Genomic DNA, 20989 nt, shown 5'->3' with positions numbered 1-20989 from the left:
GTAGGAGAGGAAGGAGATCCATGGAAGACACCAAAAAGTAGATGAAATGCAGCGGAAATGAAGATAAGAGCAAGAAGAGCTCTAGGCAATGGAGGTTTTTGGTAAAGATGAAGAGTAGAAGTGGAGATATGGTATGGAAGGTGGCTAGAGGAGATGAAGGACAAGGTTAGCCATGAATGCTCTCAAAATAATAGAAGAGTGGAGTGATCTCAACACAAACATTCTATTAGAAATTTCAAGAGTTAAAATGTACAAATGGTCTACTTTTGGCTTTTATATGTGAGCCTAAAAGCTAGACTAATTCTTGGCCCTTAGATCAAGCTTGGAGAAGATCCTTTAATCATCACCCTTGGATGGTGGCTTGGAGAAGGAGGCATCTTCCTAGCCTTTGGATGAAGACTTGGAAAAGAAGACACTCTCTTAGCCCTTGGATGAAGGAGGCACATGGGTGGAGTGTGAACTTGGCTCCATGGGAAGCATGATCCATGAGGTGTAGGAAGGAATGTTGACTTCCACTTAGTCCACCTTTGACCTTTGGTAGCTCATGGCCAAATCTCCTATTGGGCTTAGTTAAGCCCAATTTTATCAATTTAACTACACATTGTTTGACTTATTATTCTAGAAAAACAAGGCCTAAATAATGGCCCAATTTAAATCTATACTACTTCCTTCATGCATCATCTCATATTTTAGAGATTTCTTTAGCCCATGTGAATAATGTAAAAAGCCCATGATTGACTTGATCATCTTGTGAGAGACCCATGCGAATCTTTCTCATCATGCTTCTAGTGACTGGGCCTTGATGTGGGCTTGGACTTGTTGATGCACTTGAGCTTGGGCTTGTTGGGGTCACATCATTCTCCCCCACTGCTACACTCGTCGTTCAACGTTTCCGTTCTACATGCATATTGAACAACCTCGAACCAGAGTTTTCTCGTCGTCGCGTTGCCGAAAGCCACTTGCGGTAGTCTGATCCGCTACCATTGTAGCGACCGTCAAACATGGAAGAATCACATGGGAAACCCTAATTCTGGAGAGAGAGAGAGAGAGAGAGAGAGAGAGAGAGAGCACACTGCCACATGTCCGCCTCTCAATGGACAGTCCTATGAATCAAATTGGTCAACCAGTCAACTCTGGGCAAGGGTTGGTCAACAGTGGTCAAATTGCCTATTTTACGCAATATATGGCAGGTGGTTCCTCTACAAGAACCCTAAATGGCCTAGAAAAGGAAAGAATCATCTGGCGGCAATTCATCACCGGTTAGACAATTTTTGGAAATTTCCAGAAACACTAACTTAATAGAATAAAATCTCAGGCATAATCATACTAAATTTAGCATGCGAATCAGACTTAAAATAAAATTAAAGCGTATAGCTCCCCTAACCTGGATTCCTTTGCTAAAAATGAAGATTATTGGGAGTTCCTCTTTGATCACTCTTCAATTTCGTATTCCTCTGACTATGACACAATGACAACTAGGGTTTCTCTACCCTTTCACCTTCATGCCAAAACTAATTTTAGCAAAATGAAAGTAAATTTGTATCTATCAAGGTTCAAACCCATACCCACACCAATGTTAATTTCATGCACAACCATTCAACCAATTCATATTTTATGATAATTCTTAATCATTTAAGAATATAATATCACGCCTCACAACCAAAATATTATATAAAAAAATTACATAATTAAAATAATTATAATTTAAATAGCACATAAATGGCATACATAGGACTTGAACCCAAGTCCTATCACATAATCAAGTACTTTCAACCACTTGAGCTAGTACTATTCCACATCATACTTGCTAGAATTAAATGTCATAAAGGCTCCTACTGCCCGCATTTATTAATTAATTATTTAATTAATTAATTAAATTTAGCGGATCTCACAACATATGCCACTTCTACTACATGGAATCCCTTCAGTAGAGTCGCGAAATTAGTCCCGGTGGTAAATTGTTTATGGTTTGACGCCATATTCTCAATCAATTGTCTCACATTTTTTGGTGTTTTGGCCACCAATGCCCCTCCACTTGCAACATGTATCAATTTTCTATCTATTATATTCAATCCCTCATAAAAGTACTGAATGAGGAGTTGCTCATTTATTTGGTGATCAGGACAAGAAGCACACAACTTCTTGAATCTTTCCCAATACTTATGAAGACTTTCTCTTTCTTGTTGTCTTATCCCATAAATGTCTTTGTGAATAACAACAACTCTAGATGCTTGAAAAAAAAAGTCTAGAAATTATCTTTTTAGAGTCTCCCAAGTATTAATGACCTTGGTGGAAAGTAAGATAACCACTTTTTAGCGAAATCCTGTAATAAAAATGGAAAATCCTTGAGCTTAATGTGTTCATCAATCACTGTTGTACGTCTTATGGATGAACAAACCACATGGAATTCCTTCAAGTGTTAGTGCGGGTCTTCTGCTGCTAATCCATGTAATTTAGGTAAAAGATGGATTAACCCGGGTTTTAGCTCACATTCCGTCTAGATATTGGAAGCACATGTTTTGTGTAGTCGTTGTATCTGGTGTAGCCTACTCTCTTATAGTTCTTTATGCAATTATATCTTCTTCAATTTCCAATTCAGGTGATAGATCAGAAGATATGTCAATCACCGGAAGTGATTCTAGCGGTGCACTTTCACTAAAAACTTCAAATGATGAAGGTGCTCCCTTAGTAGAACACCCGAATTCAAGTCTCATGTGTAATTACACAAGTTTCTTTCAAGTTTTGGATCAAATTGATAGATTTCACTTGGGTTGGCCCGAGTCATGCACTATGCAGTTTGCCTAAAGATGTTCCTCTATTTTTGCCTCTCTTTTTTAGCCAGTGTTTTTCCAACTAGTCTCAAAAGAAATTCTTAATAAAAAAGTAGAAACTTTGCTTGAAATATTAAAATAACAAAAGACTACAAAAAACGCAAACTCTATCAAACGTATATGCGTTAAAAAAATTAAAACAAACAAAATGAATTAAATAAGAATCAAAATATAAAAAATACTAACTGTATTCCCTACAACGGCACCAAATTTAGTATCATTGTCGTGAAACGATCAAATTATCACTACTTAACTATAACAACTTCAATATTGCAAGTTAGTAGTGAACAAACTAGATAGGGTTAAGCTAACCCTGAGTCATCTCCCAACGAACACGAAATTGATTTTCAATATTTGATTCTTATAAAAATCTATCCTAACACAATTAAAACTAACAACTATGAAAATATGGGGTTTTGATATGAAAAGAATGAATGACAAGCAAATAAAAGATTATAAACAAAGTAATAGTAAAACATGTCAATTCCACTACTTTTTCAAAATAGGATTCATCATTCGCTTCCTAAGGATTTTTATTATTGATTTCTTCTCTAAGATTTCAAATTAATGAGTGTAACTTCTCGATTAATTTGTTGTCGTCCTCACAATTAACCAAAGTAACTTCTCAATCGGAAATAAAAACTTTATAGATTAGTCATAATAAATTTAACCAAAGTAACTTCTTAATAAAATATTACTATGCCTAATCATGTCTATTCTTTTACCTCTATTATATAGTAAAAATATAATTAACCACAGTAGCTTCCTGATTAATTCTAATATAAGTTTTCATCTTTAATCAAAGTAACTTCTCAATAATTAGCAAAAACTCATGCAATCATATGAAAGTTTCTAAAATTAATCAAAGTAACTTCTCAATTAAAATTTAAAAACTCTTGGACTCATACCATTGTTATTTTATGTAGATTTAACACTATGCTAACTTGCTACAATGTAAAAATCATTACTTCTACTAGATTAAGAACCAAAAGACCTAGATGAAAATAAATCTCAACAAGAATCAAAAGAACAAACAAATTTATTCATCCAACCTCAAAATCCAGTTAAAAAATTACAACGGAATTAACCTTAGAAGCTTAGCCCTCCATGGATGGAGTGAAATACATGATAGATGGAAGAAACATTATGAAGAAAAAAAAAGATGGAAAGGAAGAGAGAGATGTGATGAATGGTAGCGGCCAAAACCATAGTGTTGCTAAGTATATTCTTCTACTCCCTTGGGTCTCTTTATATAGGTCTTGATTAGACTTAGACTTTATCTTTTTGGTTGCTGAAATCTTTTCTCTTTTGATATAATATTTTTCAAATGATTAACAAATTTTATCATTTTTAAAAATATCTAGAAGATATTCTTAATTGATATTATCTAATTAATTATCTAAAAATATATAAATAATAATCCAAAAGAATTGAGCAATTTTAAAATTATTTGGTAATTATCCTCTGTTGATATTTTCATACGTAATTAAATTAATTAAAAATATTCTGATAATTAATCAACTGAATTTTGCCCAAAATTCCAATTCAACCCCTTCGATCTTGTAGTCCAAATTTGCATAGAAATCCAAAAAGATGAATAATTGCATTTCAACCCTCTTTTGACCAGACTTTGATTGTTTCACCATCTTTTATCTATTGACTGTCCATTAGTAGAAGGTTTTTATAGACGCAAAAGCGTGAAGGTGTTGTGTTTCATGAATCTGAATGGTTTATGTCATATTGGATGTTGTTTCGACAAGGCTCTTGTGTTATTCTTATGGTGATGAAACTTTGACAAGCTCATCGGTGTGGTGCGTGGTTGAGGTTTGTGGTTGTTTTTGTTTTGGTGCAGTGAACGCTAGCAGCTTGCCTGGTGCAGGTGTGGTGGAAAGATTTGCCTCGAATCCTCTAGTGCGCGAGGGCTTCAATGGCTTCAATGGAGGTGCTACTTTTATGGTGAAGAAGATGGCGTGATCTGCATTTGTCGTCGGCATTGTTGCAAGTTCGTGGTGGAGATGGTGATTCCATGGTGGCCGGAGGCGCCAATAACTTGCGTTTTCTGGGTTCTTTCCATTAAGAAGCACGTTATGGCTACTGACGTCAAAGGCTAAATGATGGAGGCTTCAATGGTGGCTGTCATGATAGCCTAGGGTTTCTGGCTAGTGGAAGGGAAGATGTTGACGTAGCAGCCTTCCATTGGTTCATCTTACTTTGATAGGATAGTGACACGTGGCAACATATGGTTGGACAAATTTGAAAGGTAAGGATTGTCACATGGCATGATCTGGTTGAGTTGGGTTTAACTTGTAGGAGGGGGTGAAAATAAGTAAAAATAGGGATGTGGGACAGAGTTTGTGTGAGCTATTTGAAAGGGATGGTATATAAGCAAAAATCATAGGTGTTTTCAACTTTGTGTATACTTCTTTCCATAATTTACTAATTTTGGCCTTATTTTGTAACTTGAAACAATTTAATTCCACACTTTTAAAAAACTAAATTTAAGCCATTTTTAAGCCAATTATGCAACTAAAATCACTTTTTAAGCCATTTTTATCTCACGAACAAAAAAAGCCCAATAATCACAAATCCTAATTAAATCAATCCTTAAGCATAAAAATTCTATAAAATACCCAAAATTAAGTATTAAATGAGGACAAAAATATGAACTCATTAGTGGCCCACACATTCTTTAAGCTAAATGGCATGACTTCATAACAATAGCTTCCCCATTTTGTGATGAATGTGGTTTTCTCATTCTCTAGATGGTACATGGGTATCTGATTATACCTAGGGCATGCATCCAGAAAGCTCAGCACTTGATGACTTGAGACTCCATTTTACCAGTTGATCAATGTTAGGAAAGGGGTAGGCGTCCTTAGGCATGCTTTCTTGAGGTTGATGAAATCAGTGCATATCCATCAATAATAATTTAGTTTCTTTCCTAGCACCACGTTGGAGAGCCAAGTGGTGTACTTGACCTCCCAAGTAAACCCTGCTTCCTACAGATTCTTTGCTTTGGCCACAACCCCCTTTTCACCTTTCCTCTACTAGTTGCCCAGTTTTTTGTGCCATTGGTCAAGTCTCCCTAAAGATGGCCAGCTTGTGGGATATCACTCGAAGATGTATTCGTGACATATATGTGAATGTCCATGCAAAAAGGTCCTTGAATTTTAGGATCATAGCCACTAACATTTGCTCTTGTGCATGACTTAGATCACTACTCAACTTAGTGACCTAGTCATTTGATTGGCCTATCTTTAGATCCTTAATTTCTCCTTGAGGTTCCATCCTACCAGTGGTGTTCGTCCTAGGATCTAAGTTCCTTCGCTACATACGACAACGAACCTTCTGAGGAGGGTGGTAGGGTGTTACTTTTAGGCTTGCAACATAGCACTCCTGAGCCTCCTTATGCTTTGCGTAGACCTTGCAGATTCTACCCCTGTCGGATGCGAATTTCATGGCTAAGTCTGGCGTGGATACTATGGCCCTGAAGGCATTTTTATGGTTTTCCTAACAACACATTGCATAAGGTGTGGGCTTCTACCAACAACTACTACAATCACACCTTTCGGCTATCCCCAATTGACTCCATCTGCGTCTACATGTATAGGTAACTACGGGTAGCAACCCGTTCATCTGAGAACCTTACCATCTGCTCATCATTAAGTATATTCATGTCTTTAAAAATCTCCATCTTTTGGAAAGTTTTTTCCAGTACAAGATGTTGACTGAAGTTCCTTAATCATCCAACACTTTACTGATGTCGTATTCTACTAGCTCGGTCGAGATGACCATAGAGGTATCATAATCAGGATTTAGATCTTGGAAGTCCTGGTCATTGAATTTTATTAGAGGCATGCTTTTAACCTTCCTCTCGACAAAATGCACCATTTTAAGTGCTCGAACATGCCTCTTTTGCGATGAATTGGAGGAGTCAAGTCATGCGAATCCTCTAAATATGGTATATATGTGCCCTCTCAATAGGCGGTATATGCTTCTGCTTCTTAGTCTCAAATGTTCTCTCTTTCGATCGACCCTATGCTTCGCTCTTCAAAGCTTGCGTACAGAGACTTCTCCGATGAGGAAGACTTTGCTCCAAACAATCCTTCCTGACAAACTGCTTCAAAAGTAGTGGTGGACATGGATTGGATTTTTAATGATCCAATCCACATCCATTTTAGATCCAAATAATTAGATTTGATTTTCGACCCAAATTAATTTTTTCAGCAAAAACTAGTTTGAATTTTTTTTAAATCCAAATCCAAATATTTGGATCAAGATTTAAATCTAGTCCAAATATTTGGATCAAGTTCAAAATCCAGAATCTATTTTTCATAAAAGAAATTTAAATTGAATTTTATAAAACTTGTGTCCTTAAGGCCAACACAACTCAGCCTGTCCGGGTCGTCGAGCTCACTTGGCCCATTAGGGTCTCGGGCCTGCTCAGTCTAAACAGGTCGTCGGGCACGACCCGTCCCAATTGTCAGGCCGACCCGACCCAACCCATATGGGTCTTTAGGCCTACCTGGCTGATTCGGGCATCGGGCCTACCTGGTTCGTACAACTTGTCTGGCACGGTTTGTCCGATCATCGAGTTGATTCAACTTGTCCAGCTCGTCGGGCTGACTCAACCTGTTCGGGTCGTCGAGCCCGCTTGATCCATCAAGGTAAATTGGGCCTGCCCACTTAGTATAGGTCATCGGGCACGACCCATCCGAGTCGTTTGATCGACACATCCTAGTCCATATGAGTCTTTGGGCCCACCTGGCCCGTTCGGGTCTTCAGGCCTACCTGGCCCGTTCGATTCATCGGGTTCGCATGGTCCATTCGCGTCTTCGGGCCCACCTGGCTCGTTTGGGTCATCGGACTCACCCGACTTTTTTAGATCATTGGGCTCGACCAACTCGTCTAGTTTGTCAGGCCTGCCTAGGTTTCAGGGTCGTCAGGCTTGTCCTGTCCGTACAGGACGTCAAGCAAGCCTCGTTCGAGTCTGAATTTAGCCTAGTCCATCTCAATCTTTAGCCTAACCCAACTAAAAATTTAAATTAAAAATTTGGATTGGATTGGATTTGTTGGATTATGCATATTTGAAAATCTTGATTTATAGAATGGATATTCAATCCATAAAATATATAAATGTAGATTAGATTGAAATCCAGATCTATTGAAACGAATTTTAAATGGATTGGATTTTTAATAAAATAAATTGTAAATGGATTGGATTGGAATAAAGGTGGATTGGATCAAGAAAATTAGATTTTTTGTTCACCCTTATTCAAAAGTAGAGGTGTCAATTTGGCCCCTAGCCACTCTTCATAAAGCTCCCTTTTAGGGGGGCCCCAAATGAGGGGGCCAAAAAAAAGCCCCAACCCCCAAAGCCCCTTCTCTAGTGGGTTAGGGTTAGGGCTAAGGTGGGTTAGCCCGCAAAATAATACTACATTAAGCCAGAGTTAAAGATCAAGTCGAGCGACCCGAACGGGCCTGATGACCAGGATGAACCCGATGACAAGGATGGGTCCGATGACTAGGATGTGCGCGACGACCAAAACGAGCTCGACGACCAGGTTGGACCCGACGACCAGAACGACCTTGACAACCCAGACAGGCCCGACAACCCAGACGGACCCAACGACCCGGACGGGCCCGATAACCTGGAGGAGCCCGAGGAGCCGAATGGGCTCGACGACCCGGACAAGCCTTACGACCCAGACGCGCCCGACGACCAGGACAGGCCAAACGACCTGGACGGGCCTAACGACCTGAACAAGCCCAACGACCCAAATAGGCCCGATGATCCAAACAGGACCAAAGACCCAAACGGGCCCGACGACACAAATGGGCCCAAAGACCTGGACGAGCCTGACGACTAGGAGAGGCCCGACAATCTGAACAGGCCTGACGACCCGGACGGGGTCGACGATTCGAACGGGCCAGATAACCTGAACGGGCCAGACGTCCCGAACAGGCCCGACGATCCGAACGGGCCCGACGATTCGAACAAGCCCACGATCTGAACGGGCCCAACGACCTGGACAAGCCTGACGACTCGTATGGACCCGACGACCCGAACGGGTCCTACGAACTAAATGGACCTGGCGACACAGACAGACCCGAAGACACGGACGGACCCAATGACCCAGACGGGCCCGAAAATTCAGACGGGCCTTACGACCTAGATGGCCCGATGACCCAGACGGGCCCAAAGACCCGGTAGGGCCCAACGATCCAAATAGACACGACGACTTGGACGGGCCTGATCATCCAGATAGGCCCCACAACCCGAACGGGTCTTACAACCCGGACGGGCCCATTTGGCTCGTTGGGCTCGTCCAGGTTGTCGGGCCCATCTAGGTCGTCGGGCCCATTCAGATCTTTGGGCCCAATCGTTTCATCGGGCTCGTCTAAGTCTTAGGGCCCACCCGGGTCATCAGGCCCGTTTAGGTCGTAGGGCTTGTCCGGATCGTCGGGCCCACTCGGCTCATCGGGCCCGTCTGGGTTGTAAGACTCGTCCGAGTCATCGCGCTCATCCATGTCGTCGGGCCTGTCTGTGTCGTTAGGACCGTTTGGAACGTAGGGCCCGTTCAGGTCGTTGGGTCCATACAGGTCGTCGGGCTTGTTTGGGTCGTGGGGCCCGTCTGGGTCGTTGGGTTTGTTTGGGTCGTAGGGCCCGTTCGGATCATCGGGCTCCTCCATGTTGTCGTGTCCGTCCGTGTTGTCGGTTTTGTTCTGGTTGTCGGGTCCGTCCGGGTGGTCCGGGTCGTCCAAGTCGTCGGACCCGTTCGGGTTGTTGGGCCTGTTTGGATCATCAGGTCCATTCGAGTCGTCATTCTTGTCTAGGTCGTCGGGCAGGTCCGAGTCGTTTGACCTATTCAGGTCGTCATGTTTATCCAGTTCGTTGGGCCTGTCCCACAGATAGTAATATATTTTAAAAAATAATATATTTTGGCCTTGTGGACTTCTTTGTTGGGAGCTTTTTTCAATGTGGGCTTTTGACCCTAGCCTACATAGGCCAGGGCCAAGCCTTGTGGGCTGGACCAAATTGACACCTCTATTCAAAAGGCCAACTAATTACCCTAATTACCTTAACTATCCACATCTGTCTGATATTATACACATGGATCTATCTTCCTCCGAGTTTATTTACATGTCTGAACAATAAACGGTTATGGAAAGTTAAGTATATATTTATGTAGCAAACAGTTACATATGGGGGTGTTATAAACATTTAATACATATGTAGCCGTTTCTTCACTGGCATTAAAAGTTTGGTCTTAAACCAAGAAGAAATTTAGAGTATTTAAAAGCCACATTTGAAGTGAACATAAGCGAAAGAAAAAGTAGAAGAGAAAATGGGAAATTCAGATATGAAATCCTTGTGGTTGCTGGTAATCCTTGTAATAAATGTGTTATCAGTGTTGAATGAGAAAAAATTGGTTTCCGCAGAGGAATGTGAAGTAGAAATACGTGGCATGACTATAGAATGCACGTATTACATGAACAAGACTAATCAAAGACTTGTGAACCCTAATGACAGGTGCATTAAAGCCATCAACGACGTATATCCAAAATTATCATGCTGGTGCAACAGCCTCTCTCGGAAAGTTGGTATGTTCTTCCTTTGAAAACATTTAGACTTGTTTCAACAATCATGACTTGGTAATTTTAAAGTATTTTCAGGTACTAAAAATATTGTATTAAAGACTATTGAGGATGAACTTATTGATTATCAATTAAAAAAAATAACCATAAAAATTGTTCAAAAGTACATATATTTTTCAAATGTAAACTTAATTTCTTCCGTCTAATTTTTTAATTTTTAATAAGGATTCCGTGCATCTTGGGTTCCACCGGATTTAAAAAAATAATAATTGTAAAGTGATCATAATGCACCAATTCAATTTGTAACATGTATCAATATCTAATACTTTATTGAATTTGATACTTGTCATTGTCTAATATATAAACCAATAAAAAACGATAATTATTTATAAATTTTTCTGTTGAAAATATTCAATATATTTTATTTTAATTTACATTCACACAAAAATAATCATATTTATTTTAAATATAATTTAAATTTGCATCCGATATATATATATATATATATATATATATATATATATATATATATATATATATATATATATATATATATATATATATATATTGTATTTGTCCATTATATGTGATCACCAATGAAATAATAATTTTTTTCAAAATGAAGTGTGCTGTTTATTTTTCTTTTTTCCTTCATAAATCTTTAGTTGAAAACTACGCGCATAATTTATAGTTTATCAACTTCTCTTTTACATTTGAACCCCTTTTGCCTTTTTTTTCTTACACATATAATAATAACATATGGGTAGAAGGAGATTAGGTAAAAATTAAACTATTAATCTTGTATTTTTTAAAGAAAAAAATATTTCATTTCATAACTTATATGAAATAGGTTTAATAAATTTGTTTTTCCGCCTCAAAATATTTCATCTTTTTTATAAAAGTCACGTAAAATATTTTTTCTATCAAACGGGGCGTTTGAAGATTATATTATAATCCACCGTAAAACTCAATTTATCATATTACATATATTTCATGTGTCAGTTGTTAAGGAGTACTAAATACTTGTAATTTAGTTTAAAAATAAAACACATTTTCTTATAATAATTGAAAAATAAAAAATTATTTAAATACAAAACTTCATTTTAAGTGTAGGCCTAATTTTATCTATTTTATTTTTCTATTTTTTAAGAGTACGTAAGGAGTAATTTATCTTAATTAGTTAATTAAATGTGAAGTTTATACAGAAACCTGGTAGCAAAAAAATTAATATGAAAGAAACTTAATAATTATTATTTATTCATTTCTGAACAGTATTTCCAATTGGAGGTGTGGTGGGAGAAACTCTGGACTGGAAGAGAGTGTTACACTGCTTCAGCTACAGTCGCCTGCCTTTGCCTGCTGGCTACAAGTGTTGGAGTAAGAAAATTATATAATCTAAATTTCAGTAATAGTTTTATAATATGGTTGAATTGCAAAATTTTTGAGAGAATAATTTATATTTGTTCTTTTAGTTAATACAATGAATAGATATAAACACAGTAAATACAATGTATTTAATAATGTGACTAAGATAATTTTAATATAAATATATAAAAAGGTAAATATTTAATTTTTTTTTTGTTTTAAGTGAACATATTGGGATGAAATTAGTATTACTTACAATTTTTCATGGTTTTAATGGCTAACTGATGACCTCTTAATTTGGATTTTTACTTTTTAGATTTCACTGTGCCTCCTGGACTGCCACCAAGTAATGTTGAAGTATGATTCTCTTGAATCAGTTATTTTATTAATTAGGTGCACTATGTAATACCCCAAACTCTTCTTGTACTCTCTCAATAATAGTTGTTTCACTGCAAATAATTGATCATAATTATGCTCTATTTTTACTCACATAGATCGATCGGTTTGTAACTAGATATGTCAACAAGGTAACTAGAGTATCGACAGTAGTTCTTCCGTATCATATATGTTGGATAAATATTTGTTCTGTATTCATACATATATCTGTATGAATATCCGTTATGTGGATATTCACATATTTTTTAATATCCATATATATGTATGAGTATCCGTGGGTATTTACAAAAGTAAAATTTAATATTGAACAACATATTTTAACCATAAATCTAAATAAAAATACAATGCATAAAATTCATAAATCTCAAACAAAGTGTAAAACTAACTCATTTAAATAGTGTTGAATGATAGTTTACAATGAAATGAAGATTTTTTGAAATCAATTGATAAAAAATAATCCATTAAAAATCAATGTGTTAATGTTTTAATCATGTTTGTTTAATTTTTTTTAAAATTTAAATTAGAGTATAGCGGGTACGGAGATATCCATGGGTACAAATACTATGATATCGGTACCCGTCCCATTAACATATGAATATCTATTTACAATATCAATTTTCTACCCGTTGCGAGTTTTATTCGCGGATAAGAGCAGATACGGATTTTTTTAACATCTCTATTTGCAACATATTTGTAATATTATAGTAAGCCCTAAGGAATTCTCTACGCTATATCCCATTTTACTTTCTTTTTCGAATAAAAATAAACATCAAAATTCAATTTTTCATTTTATATATATTTTCTTAAAAATGTCAATGGTCGAAGATATCTAATTCCATGTTTACGTTTCTTTTCTTCTTTTATTTTTTTTAATAAAATTTCATATAATAAACAAGATAAATATGTTTTAGTGTGTAAACCTTAGATGTTAATCCCAAAATATACAATTCACACTACCACCATGAGCTCAACCATTAAAGAAACTTGTTGTCATATTTCATCCTTAAGAATGCAATTACCCCTTTATACACTATAAGAAAATTGGCTATTATCTAGGAAAATTTATCTACAAAATATTTTTCGTAGATAATTTTATTTTATCTACGAAGAGTAGTCGTAGATAATGTAATAGTTCGTAGGTAAAAGAAAAGTAAATTACGTACAAAAATTTTGTAAGTAACTATGACTCACTTTGGTGGAAAATTTTTCTACGAAGTATTACCTTTGAAATTTGGCGTAGATAACAAATATCATAAAAATTATATATAAAAATTATTTTAAAAAATTTTATCTACGAAAATTTTTGTATGTAAAAATTATATTATTTTTATTAAAAATATAATATTTTAAAGTAACTTTGTATTACCCAATCCTTCAGACAGATTTTTTTTCTAAGTTAGAAAGAAAAACTCTCAATCTCGAAACCTCACCTCCACTCTCGAAACCTCACTTCACACTCTCAAAACCTCACTTCCCTTTCTCGAAACCTCACCTCACACTCACCGGAAACTCGTCACTCCATCGCAGCAACCTCCATCCTACGCAGCAACGTCGACCTTCATCGTTGACCCAGAAAATGTGACTCTGTGGCATCAACGCGTCCCAATCATCTTGAAACCTCACCTCACACTCACCGGAAACTCGTCACTCCGTCATAGCAACCTTCATCCAACACAGCAACATCAATCTTCATCGTTGACCCGGGCAATGTGACTCCGTGGCAGCAACGCGTCCCAATCAGGTTGAGGTTCATTCTCCAACCCTGGCCAAAAAGACGTTCATGTTCACAAAGCAAAAGACCCTTCACAAACCCTAACTTTGTGCACAAGAAGGAATCAGAAATGCTCCATGAATTGGGAAATAATTGTAAGTGATGGGTTTAGGGTTTTACATTTTGGGATGTATGGTTGTGGCTAACCGTTTTCTTTCGATTGATTCTGTCTCCATTTGTTTAGTTTTGTTATTCTGCGAAGATTCCTTTGGTTCTATTTACGGGTTCAATTTGATAGGGATCTTTCATTTTACAACTTATCTCTAAGATGAATCAGGGTAGAGTTTAACTTGTGCTACTTGAATATCTATAGTGGGAACATTGCAAAATACTATTGGCACGAGTTTGTGCTTGTATGTGTTTTTTATGGAGGCAATTGTCTTAACTTGTGCTACTTGAATACTCTGTTTTACATGTCAAGTGTCTTGAAGATTCAATGTGGCTTACACATCTTGTTGTGTTTAATTTAGTTAATGTTAAGTTTTTCATACTAACTTACACTAACATTTAATGAAGACTTTTCTTTATATTATTTTACTACATATGAATTTGGTATTGGAGAAAAATTGAACTATAAAAGTGTAATATAGATGAAATGATGATGATGATTAGACAAACCATTTCTTCCGGTTGCAATCTAATGTTACGATATGAGGAAACTACATAAGAAAAAAGCAGAAACAGTGCCAATGTAAGATTTTATAAACATTGATTACAAAGGAAAAAAAGCAAGAAAATTTCAACGTGCCTCCTAATTGTTTAAGCTAAAAGAGTTCATCTCCAGAAGGGTAGGATTTGTTATAAGATCAAAGGTTTGTGAGATGAGAATAACACCACTTAGAATTTATTACAATAATTTGATTATGTTGTGTGTTTTTGCATATGTACCTGAGTTCTTTGCTCATCTTGAGTAAGCTTAGTAGACCTATGTGGACCTTCATGAGCATCTATCGAAAAACGAAACAAAATAAAAAGAAGTTTTTATACTTTATATTCTTAAACATCTAGCATAAAAAATTCACTGGATGTAAATTAGAAAATTGTTATGCATTTGATGTAAATTGGGAACTGATTAGAATACCATGACTAGCTTGATCCTAATGAATTAAAGAAAAAAGTAGAAATGCAAGAGCATTTAGGCTAACCTGGATTAGTTAGCCATCCAAATGGTAACATGTCCAAATCAGGCCAAGATTTTCCCTTGAGACCTTGTGCTCCTGTTAAATTTGATGCAGCAAAGTCTCTAAAAGGTAAATCAAATGATTGAAAAATGTAGGTGATTGTGATAGTAGAGTAGCTTAAGAAAGGTGGAAGAGAAATTGACATATTTTGAAGTCAAACGTTGGATGACGCTTTTAATCAAATACCTTGATACATTAAAATCAGATAATATTATTGGTATGCTTGCTCTTTTAGAGACCAATATCTTTTTCAGATATTCCAGATATCTTTAACATCATTGGGTCAACTGAAAAATGATGGTAAAAATGGAATACTCATACTGTTAATTTCCTCCTCTATTTTAGTACCTTGTTTCTTACTTTTTTCTGTCACGATGTTGAGATTTGAGGTTGTATAATATGCAGTGGTCAATCAAATGCAAGAATGCAGCTCAAATAAGTTTTCAACTACATGTTATGTTTATTGTGAAAATTCCTTCAATTATGATGCATAATTAATGTTTCATTAAGTATATGATGAGGTTCGATTTTTGGTTTGTATATGTATAGGAAAGTTTTATTGTAACCTATCAAGGATTATCGTTTTTGAGTAACTCAATTATAAAATATTATATTGTAAGTTGATATATAAGAAGTTGATTGTAATTACTTACTGCTATATGTCCTAGGTGTGTCAAATTTTCTTAGATCACAATTTTGATACTCATGCACTTATGTATCTCTTTTCTTTTTGTGGATAGAGTTGCACCATCTGAGATCCTAGCTTGGTTTTTTGTTTGTGAGAAGGTTAAAGTTTTGGTCCTGAAGTCACACTCTCTTGATAAAATTTCTTTAAGGTACTACATTGCTGACTTTTTTGACTGATATCTGTTATTTTTGGGTTACATCCATTTGTTACTGTTTATAAGTAAAACAATCCAAACTACTACAAAACTCAAGTAAAACTACATGGTTAACTATTCTAATTCCTAAAACTGTAAAAATAAGATTCAACTAAGTAATATATAACTAGGCTAGTTAACTATTCAAGTGTAAATGAAGACTGGTGTGTTTTGACAGCTATAGCTCAACACAAATGTACTTTGATGTCCATTAGCCTCCCCCAGTGCTGGCATATCCATTTGAGCTTCAATGCAAAAGTCAACTATAAAATCAATTATGTGGATTTTTGCCAAAACTAGTCCAGATTTCACCTCTTTGCTGATTGGTTTCACTTTGTTCTCTTGATCACTAATCTTGTATCAACTTTAAAGCACTGGCCTACATTCCATTTGACTGCACCTCTTTGCTGGTTAGAAACAATGTTTATTCAAAACTACTCAAACCAGACTAAGGTAGGTCACTAACTAGACTAAACTTGCTAAAAACTACAAATCAGCGCCTACAATTTACCTATTCTAAACTAGATTTATGACACAATAAAACTCTCCAAATGCATACAAAGTAACCTTAATCTAAACTAAACTACTTAAGCTAACTACAAATCAGTTTGTGCTATACTAAACTAAGCTAAGATGTAAAAATACTATAACTAGCCTAATAATGCAAAATTATAGAACTAACAAAATAAAAAAAAATAGAAACTAAGAGTAACTACCTACTCAAATTGATTCTAGAACTAGGATGTTGAAATTAGTAAATGTTATGACCAATACTAGACTACACTATTCTAGTATAGGTTAATGAAGCTAAACAACTAACAACTAGGCTAAACTACTACGATCCAAAACTAATTAACACAAATTAAGAAAAAACTAAGAATATGACACTCCAAACTAAATTTAAGGTAAAAACTATGAATTAAACACTTTAACCAACCCAAAATGAATACAAATGGACAAAAAAAAAGGAAAAATTAGAAAATTATCACACCCCCACACTTGAACAATTGCACACTTAGGGAAAAATAAAAAGAAAAGCAACTCACTTTCTAAAAACAGAAACAAATCTCCCAATAAAAATTTTGCACAGTTGACTCATCCTACTTTTCTAACTAAAAACTGCACATCCTAATTTTTTTTCCACTTTTCCATCTTTTTCATATTTTTCTTCTTCACCAGAATTTTGTCATTTTGTTCCAGTTTTTTCTCTCATTTTGTTCCAGTTTTTGCTCTCATTTTTCACTGATTCACAAGATATTTCAGCAACCAACTCAGTCACATATGCCTCTTTATCAAAAATCCCCTCGCACTTGAATTCAACAATGTCCCACAACTCAGCCTAATTCACCTCACAACTGTAGAACAGTGTATAAACATGGTTTTACGGGTCCAAGGTGCTAATAAGCTAAAAATTCATAATAAAAGTTAAAAATAGGCTAAAAAATGGGTGCAAGGGAAAATTGTTCAAGTTAGGTTATATTTGGCAAATGACTCAATTCTGTACTAGAAAATCAAAATTTGACTACTGAAAACCGGTGTTATATAACTTGATTACTATTTTATCATGATTAATTAGTTTTAGTTATAGGCAGAACAATTGGGTCGTCCTGTACATTTTGATGAGCTTTTCCACCATACTCATGTTCGCAAGAATACCGGTGATTTTGTAGATCACAGATCTAAACAAACATATGTAATTTCTCTAACTTAGATATTTCCTCCTTTTTAAATATAAAGATTTGCCATTATATAACATGTCTATTTTGAATAACAGGAGGAATTTCAAATTGTATTTTCCCAAGCAAGATCTGAGGCTGCTTCTTGTGGTGAAGGAGAAGAAATATCTCCATTGGACCCTAGTGAGGAAGAGAAGTTAAGGAAAAAAAGTTGGTTAGTTGCTGCTGGTGGAAAAAATCCTAAGGGACGAGTATATGGTGTTGGAAAACTGAATGAAAATTATCTTTGTGGGGAAGCCTTCACACAACAACCATCCAGTTCTACAAGTATGGATTCACAAAAGATTCTAAGGTTGGAAGAAGAAATTCGTCAATCTAGGGAAGAGTTTCGTCAATCTAGGGAGGAGAATCAACGAGTGCAGAGAAAATTAGAATCCCTAGTAACTGTTGTTCTCCCTCTTCTTCCTCCCGCCGCACAAACCATTTTGCAAGACTTCAATGAACAACCACAAAATAAGGATCAAAACCAAGATGATGCTCGGGAGAGGGACCACCAGCATGGGCAAAACTCTTCTCATTATGCAGATTATTAGTTAGGTTTGTAATTGTAGGACTTGTTGAACTAGAGGTAAATTTAGTTAGTTTTTAAATTGTAGGACTTGACCTATGTAGCTTATTTGTTAGTTTCTTAATTTGTGTTATCTACTTTATTTTATATTTGTAGTTTTATAGTTTTGATGTGATTATATGAATGCTGCTAAACCTTTGGATAACTATGTTGTTTTATATTTGAAGGTGTTATTTGAATGTTGGAATGTTTGTAGGATCTACAGGTGGAGTCCAACTTTTATGTCTAGACATCACTTCTCTTGTCTATGATATAAAACTACTATATTTTCTAATTCTAGAATATTTTATGTATAGTTAAGTAGACAAAATTGTCTACTGCATTGTTTACAGGTGGAGTTTAGACGTAAGTCCTGACAAATATATAATGATAATTTTTAGAAATTAAAATTATTTATAATTTTTTTTAATATTATAACGTTACCTATGAAAAGTTTCGTATGTAAATTATCTACAAAACTTGTCGTAGATAATTACCTACAAAGACCTTCGTAGGTAATTTACATATGCGAAAAATGTAGGAGATAATTACCTACGAAATATTTCGTAGATAATTTACCTACGAAGATTTTCGTAGGTAAATTACATACGCAGAATATCGCAGATATATTACCTACGACAATTTTCGTAGATAAGTTACCTACGAAATATTTCGTAGATAACTCCAGTTGTAATTTATCCACCAACTATTTTCGTAGATAATGATATTCGTAGGTTATTCGTAGATAATTATCTACGTCTTTCTTTCGTAGATAATGATATTAGGTACGTTATCTACAAAGCACAATTTCGTAGATAAAGTTACCTAGCAGCTCAATACCTACGAAATTTGCTTCGTAGATAACAACGCATTACCTACGAAAAAGTGAACATTACCCACGAAAAACTGGCGTAGATAATAAGCTGATTTCTTGCAGTGATATTTCCATATTTTAAAATGAAACTAATTCTCCATACATAAATACAAAATAATGAGAACAAGGCTTAACACCACCTTACACAAAAAAATGTAACCCATAGATGCATTTTTCCATTTCACCATTCCATATATCAATTTACAATCATTTCTCTACACACAATCACTTAATATCAAGAAAATGGTTTAACACCCTTATGCCAAAACTTAACCCCAATTTACAATTCACCATCCCATAAATTAATAAATCAAGTAATATCAAAGAAATGGTTTAGCACCTCTTACACCAAAAAACCAACCTTCTTTTACCACAAGGATAAACACTTCTTATCTCATATCCAAGACATTCATCACATAAACACACAGCTCCCCTTACTTGGAATTCTTGAAATGAGATCACCTTCACTTTCTCTACCTTCCTTTGCTTCCAATCCAATGTTGCCTCACAAAAACCCCTCTTTTCCTTTTCTCCCAAACTTACATTCCCCTTACTCTCCCTATGCTTTCTTTTAAAAAAAAAATTGACTTAGTTGCAGCCCCTCTTTTCCTTTTCTCCAAAACTTACATTCCCCTTACTCTCCCTATGCTTTCTTCTAAAAAAAAATTCTGACTTAGCTCCATAGTGACTGTGTCCAGATACAATGTATTTGCCTTAACCTTTTGCCTCCCTATGTGTATCACGAATTTACTAAAAAATATACCAATAATTTCTCCTTTTTTTTTCTGAGTAGGATTCGACCATACAACCCCAATACTCAAGCAACACTCCAAACCATATCAACCATTGCAACTTTCTTGTCATTCCACATGCATATCAACTTTACAATTCATCTTGTAAGACCCGAGAAATTTAAATAATTAAATAGATAATTATTTAATGAATGCGGGTATTGGGAACCTTTATGGTAATTAATGCTAGAATAAATGATAAGGAATAATACTAGTTCAAGTGGTTGAGAGTACTTGGATACTACAGGGGGACTTTGGTTCGAGTCTTATGTATGACATTCGGGTGTTAATTTAATTGTTATTATTTTAATAATAATATGCTTGATCATGAGGAGTGATAATATAATTCTAGAATTATAAAGATTATCATGAAACATGATTTGGTTGAGTTGGTTGTGCACTTTGAATTGCGATTGTGTGGTAATGGGTTCAAACCTTAACTTAAGCAAATTAAGTTCCTTTTGCCAAATTCCTTTTTGGCATGAATGAGGGAAATCAGAAAACCCTAGCCATGGAGCAAATGGAAGGGCTAGAAAAGCATCTCATAATGGTTGTTGAATGGCAATTAAACCCCATTTCAATGTATTTTCGTTTACTTGCAATAAACCACAATTAAGGCATAGTTAAAGGGAAAATTAAGGGTGTTAGAGTGTGTTTTGGAGGCTACAATTGGTGTGTACTATGACGAGAGGAAATACAGAATAACCATTGTGTGTTAGTGAGTGAGAGGAAGAGCTGAACGGGGGGAAGAGAAGGAGAAGGTTTCGTGGATCAAAAAGCTAGCTTAGGTTTTGCAATTGGAGCACGGATTGCCAGGTTAGGGAAGCTCATTTACATGTATACTTATTGTATGATTTTCGTGATGTATGGTATGATTGGATGTTGCCTATTTTGTTTTAAATTTCCATTGTTTCGAGTTTCTAAAAATTTCTCAGAAACCGCTTGGCGACTTTGAAGATCCACCAAGCGATGCATGATCGAGAAGCCCATTCCTAGGTTTTTGAGATGAACCGCCTG

General features: G+C 35.7%; 2 protein-coding genes across 2 annotated transcripts; both read left to right on the top strand.

Moving 5' to 3' along the window:
* The first annotated feature begins 10142 nt into the window (after nt 1-10142).
* Nucleotides 10143-12368, top strand: LOC146888696 (uncharacterized). Its single transcript, XM_085670053.1, has 3 exons — nt 10143-10436; nt 11703-11807; nt 12112-12368. Exons 1-3 carry the CDS (start codon nt 10181-10183, stop codon nt 12156-12158), a joined length of 408 nt encoding a protein of 135 aa, XP_085526179.1. The 5' UTR covers nt 10143-10180; the 3' UTR covers nt 12159-12368.
* Nucleotides 12369-15136: 2768 nt separating this feature from the next.
* Nucleotides 15137-18507, top strand: LOC114173184 (uncharacterized). The gene is made up of 3 exons (XM_085665823.1): nt 15137-15212; nt 17617-17717; nt 17799-18507. Exons 1-3 carry the CDS (start codon nt 15137-15139, stop codon nt 18291-18293), a joined length of 672 nt encoding a protein of 223 aa, XP_085521949.1. The 3' UTR covers nt 18294-18507.
* The last annotated feature ends 2482 nt before the right edge of the window (nt 18508-20989 follow it).

Source organism: Vigna unguiculata, chromosome 1, assembly GCF_037176805.1.
Source record: "Vigna unguiculata cultivar grain cowpea cultivar isolate G323 ecotype 2 chromosome 1, ASM3717680v1, whole genome shotgun sequence".
NCBI lineage: Eukaryota > Viridiplantae > Streptophyta > Magnoliopsida > Fabales > Fabaceae > Vigna > Vigna unguiculata.
Note: the sequence above shows the minus strand (reverse complement) of the source record. Positions and strands in the feature narration are given on the sequence as shown.

Bases quoted from the DNA above. Each gene is read 5' to 3' on its own strand.
- LOC146888696 (XM_085670053.1), top strand. From the start codon at position 10,181: ATGGGAAATTCAGATATGAAATCCTTGTGGTTGCTGGTAATCCTTGTA. The intron at 10,437-11,702 runs GTATGTTCTTCC...ATTTCTGAACAG, and splicing joins CAGCCTCTCTCGGAAAGTTG to TATTTCCAATTGGAGGTGTG. The intron at 11,808-12,111 runs GTAAGAAAATTA...TTTACTTTTTAG, and splicing joins TGCTGGCTACAAGTGTTGGA to ATTTCACTGTGCCTCCTGGA.
- LOC114173184 (XM_085665823.1), top strand. From the start codon at position 15,137: ATGTCCAAATCAGGCCAAGATTTTCCCTTGAGACCTTGTGCTCCTGTT. The intron at 15,213-17,616 runs GTAAATCAAATG...AGTTATAGGCAG, and splicing joins TGCAGCAAAGTCTCTAAAAG to AACAATTGGGTCGTCCTGTA. The intron at 17,718-17,798 runs GTAATTTCTCTA...TTTGAATAACAG, and splicing joins ACAGATCTAAACAAACATAT to GAGGAATTTCAAATTGTATT.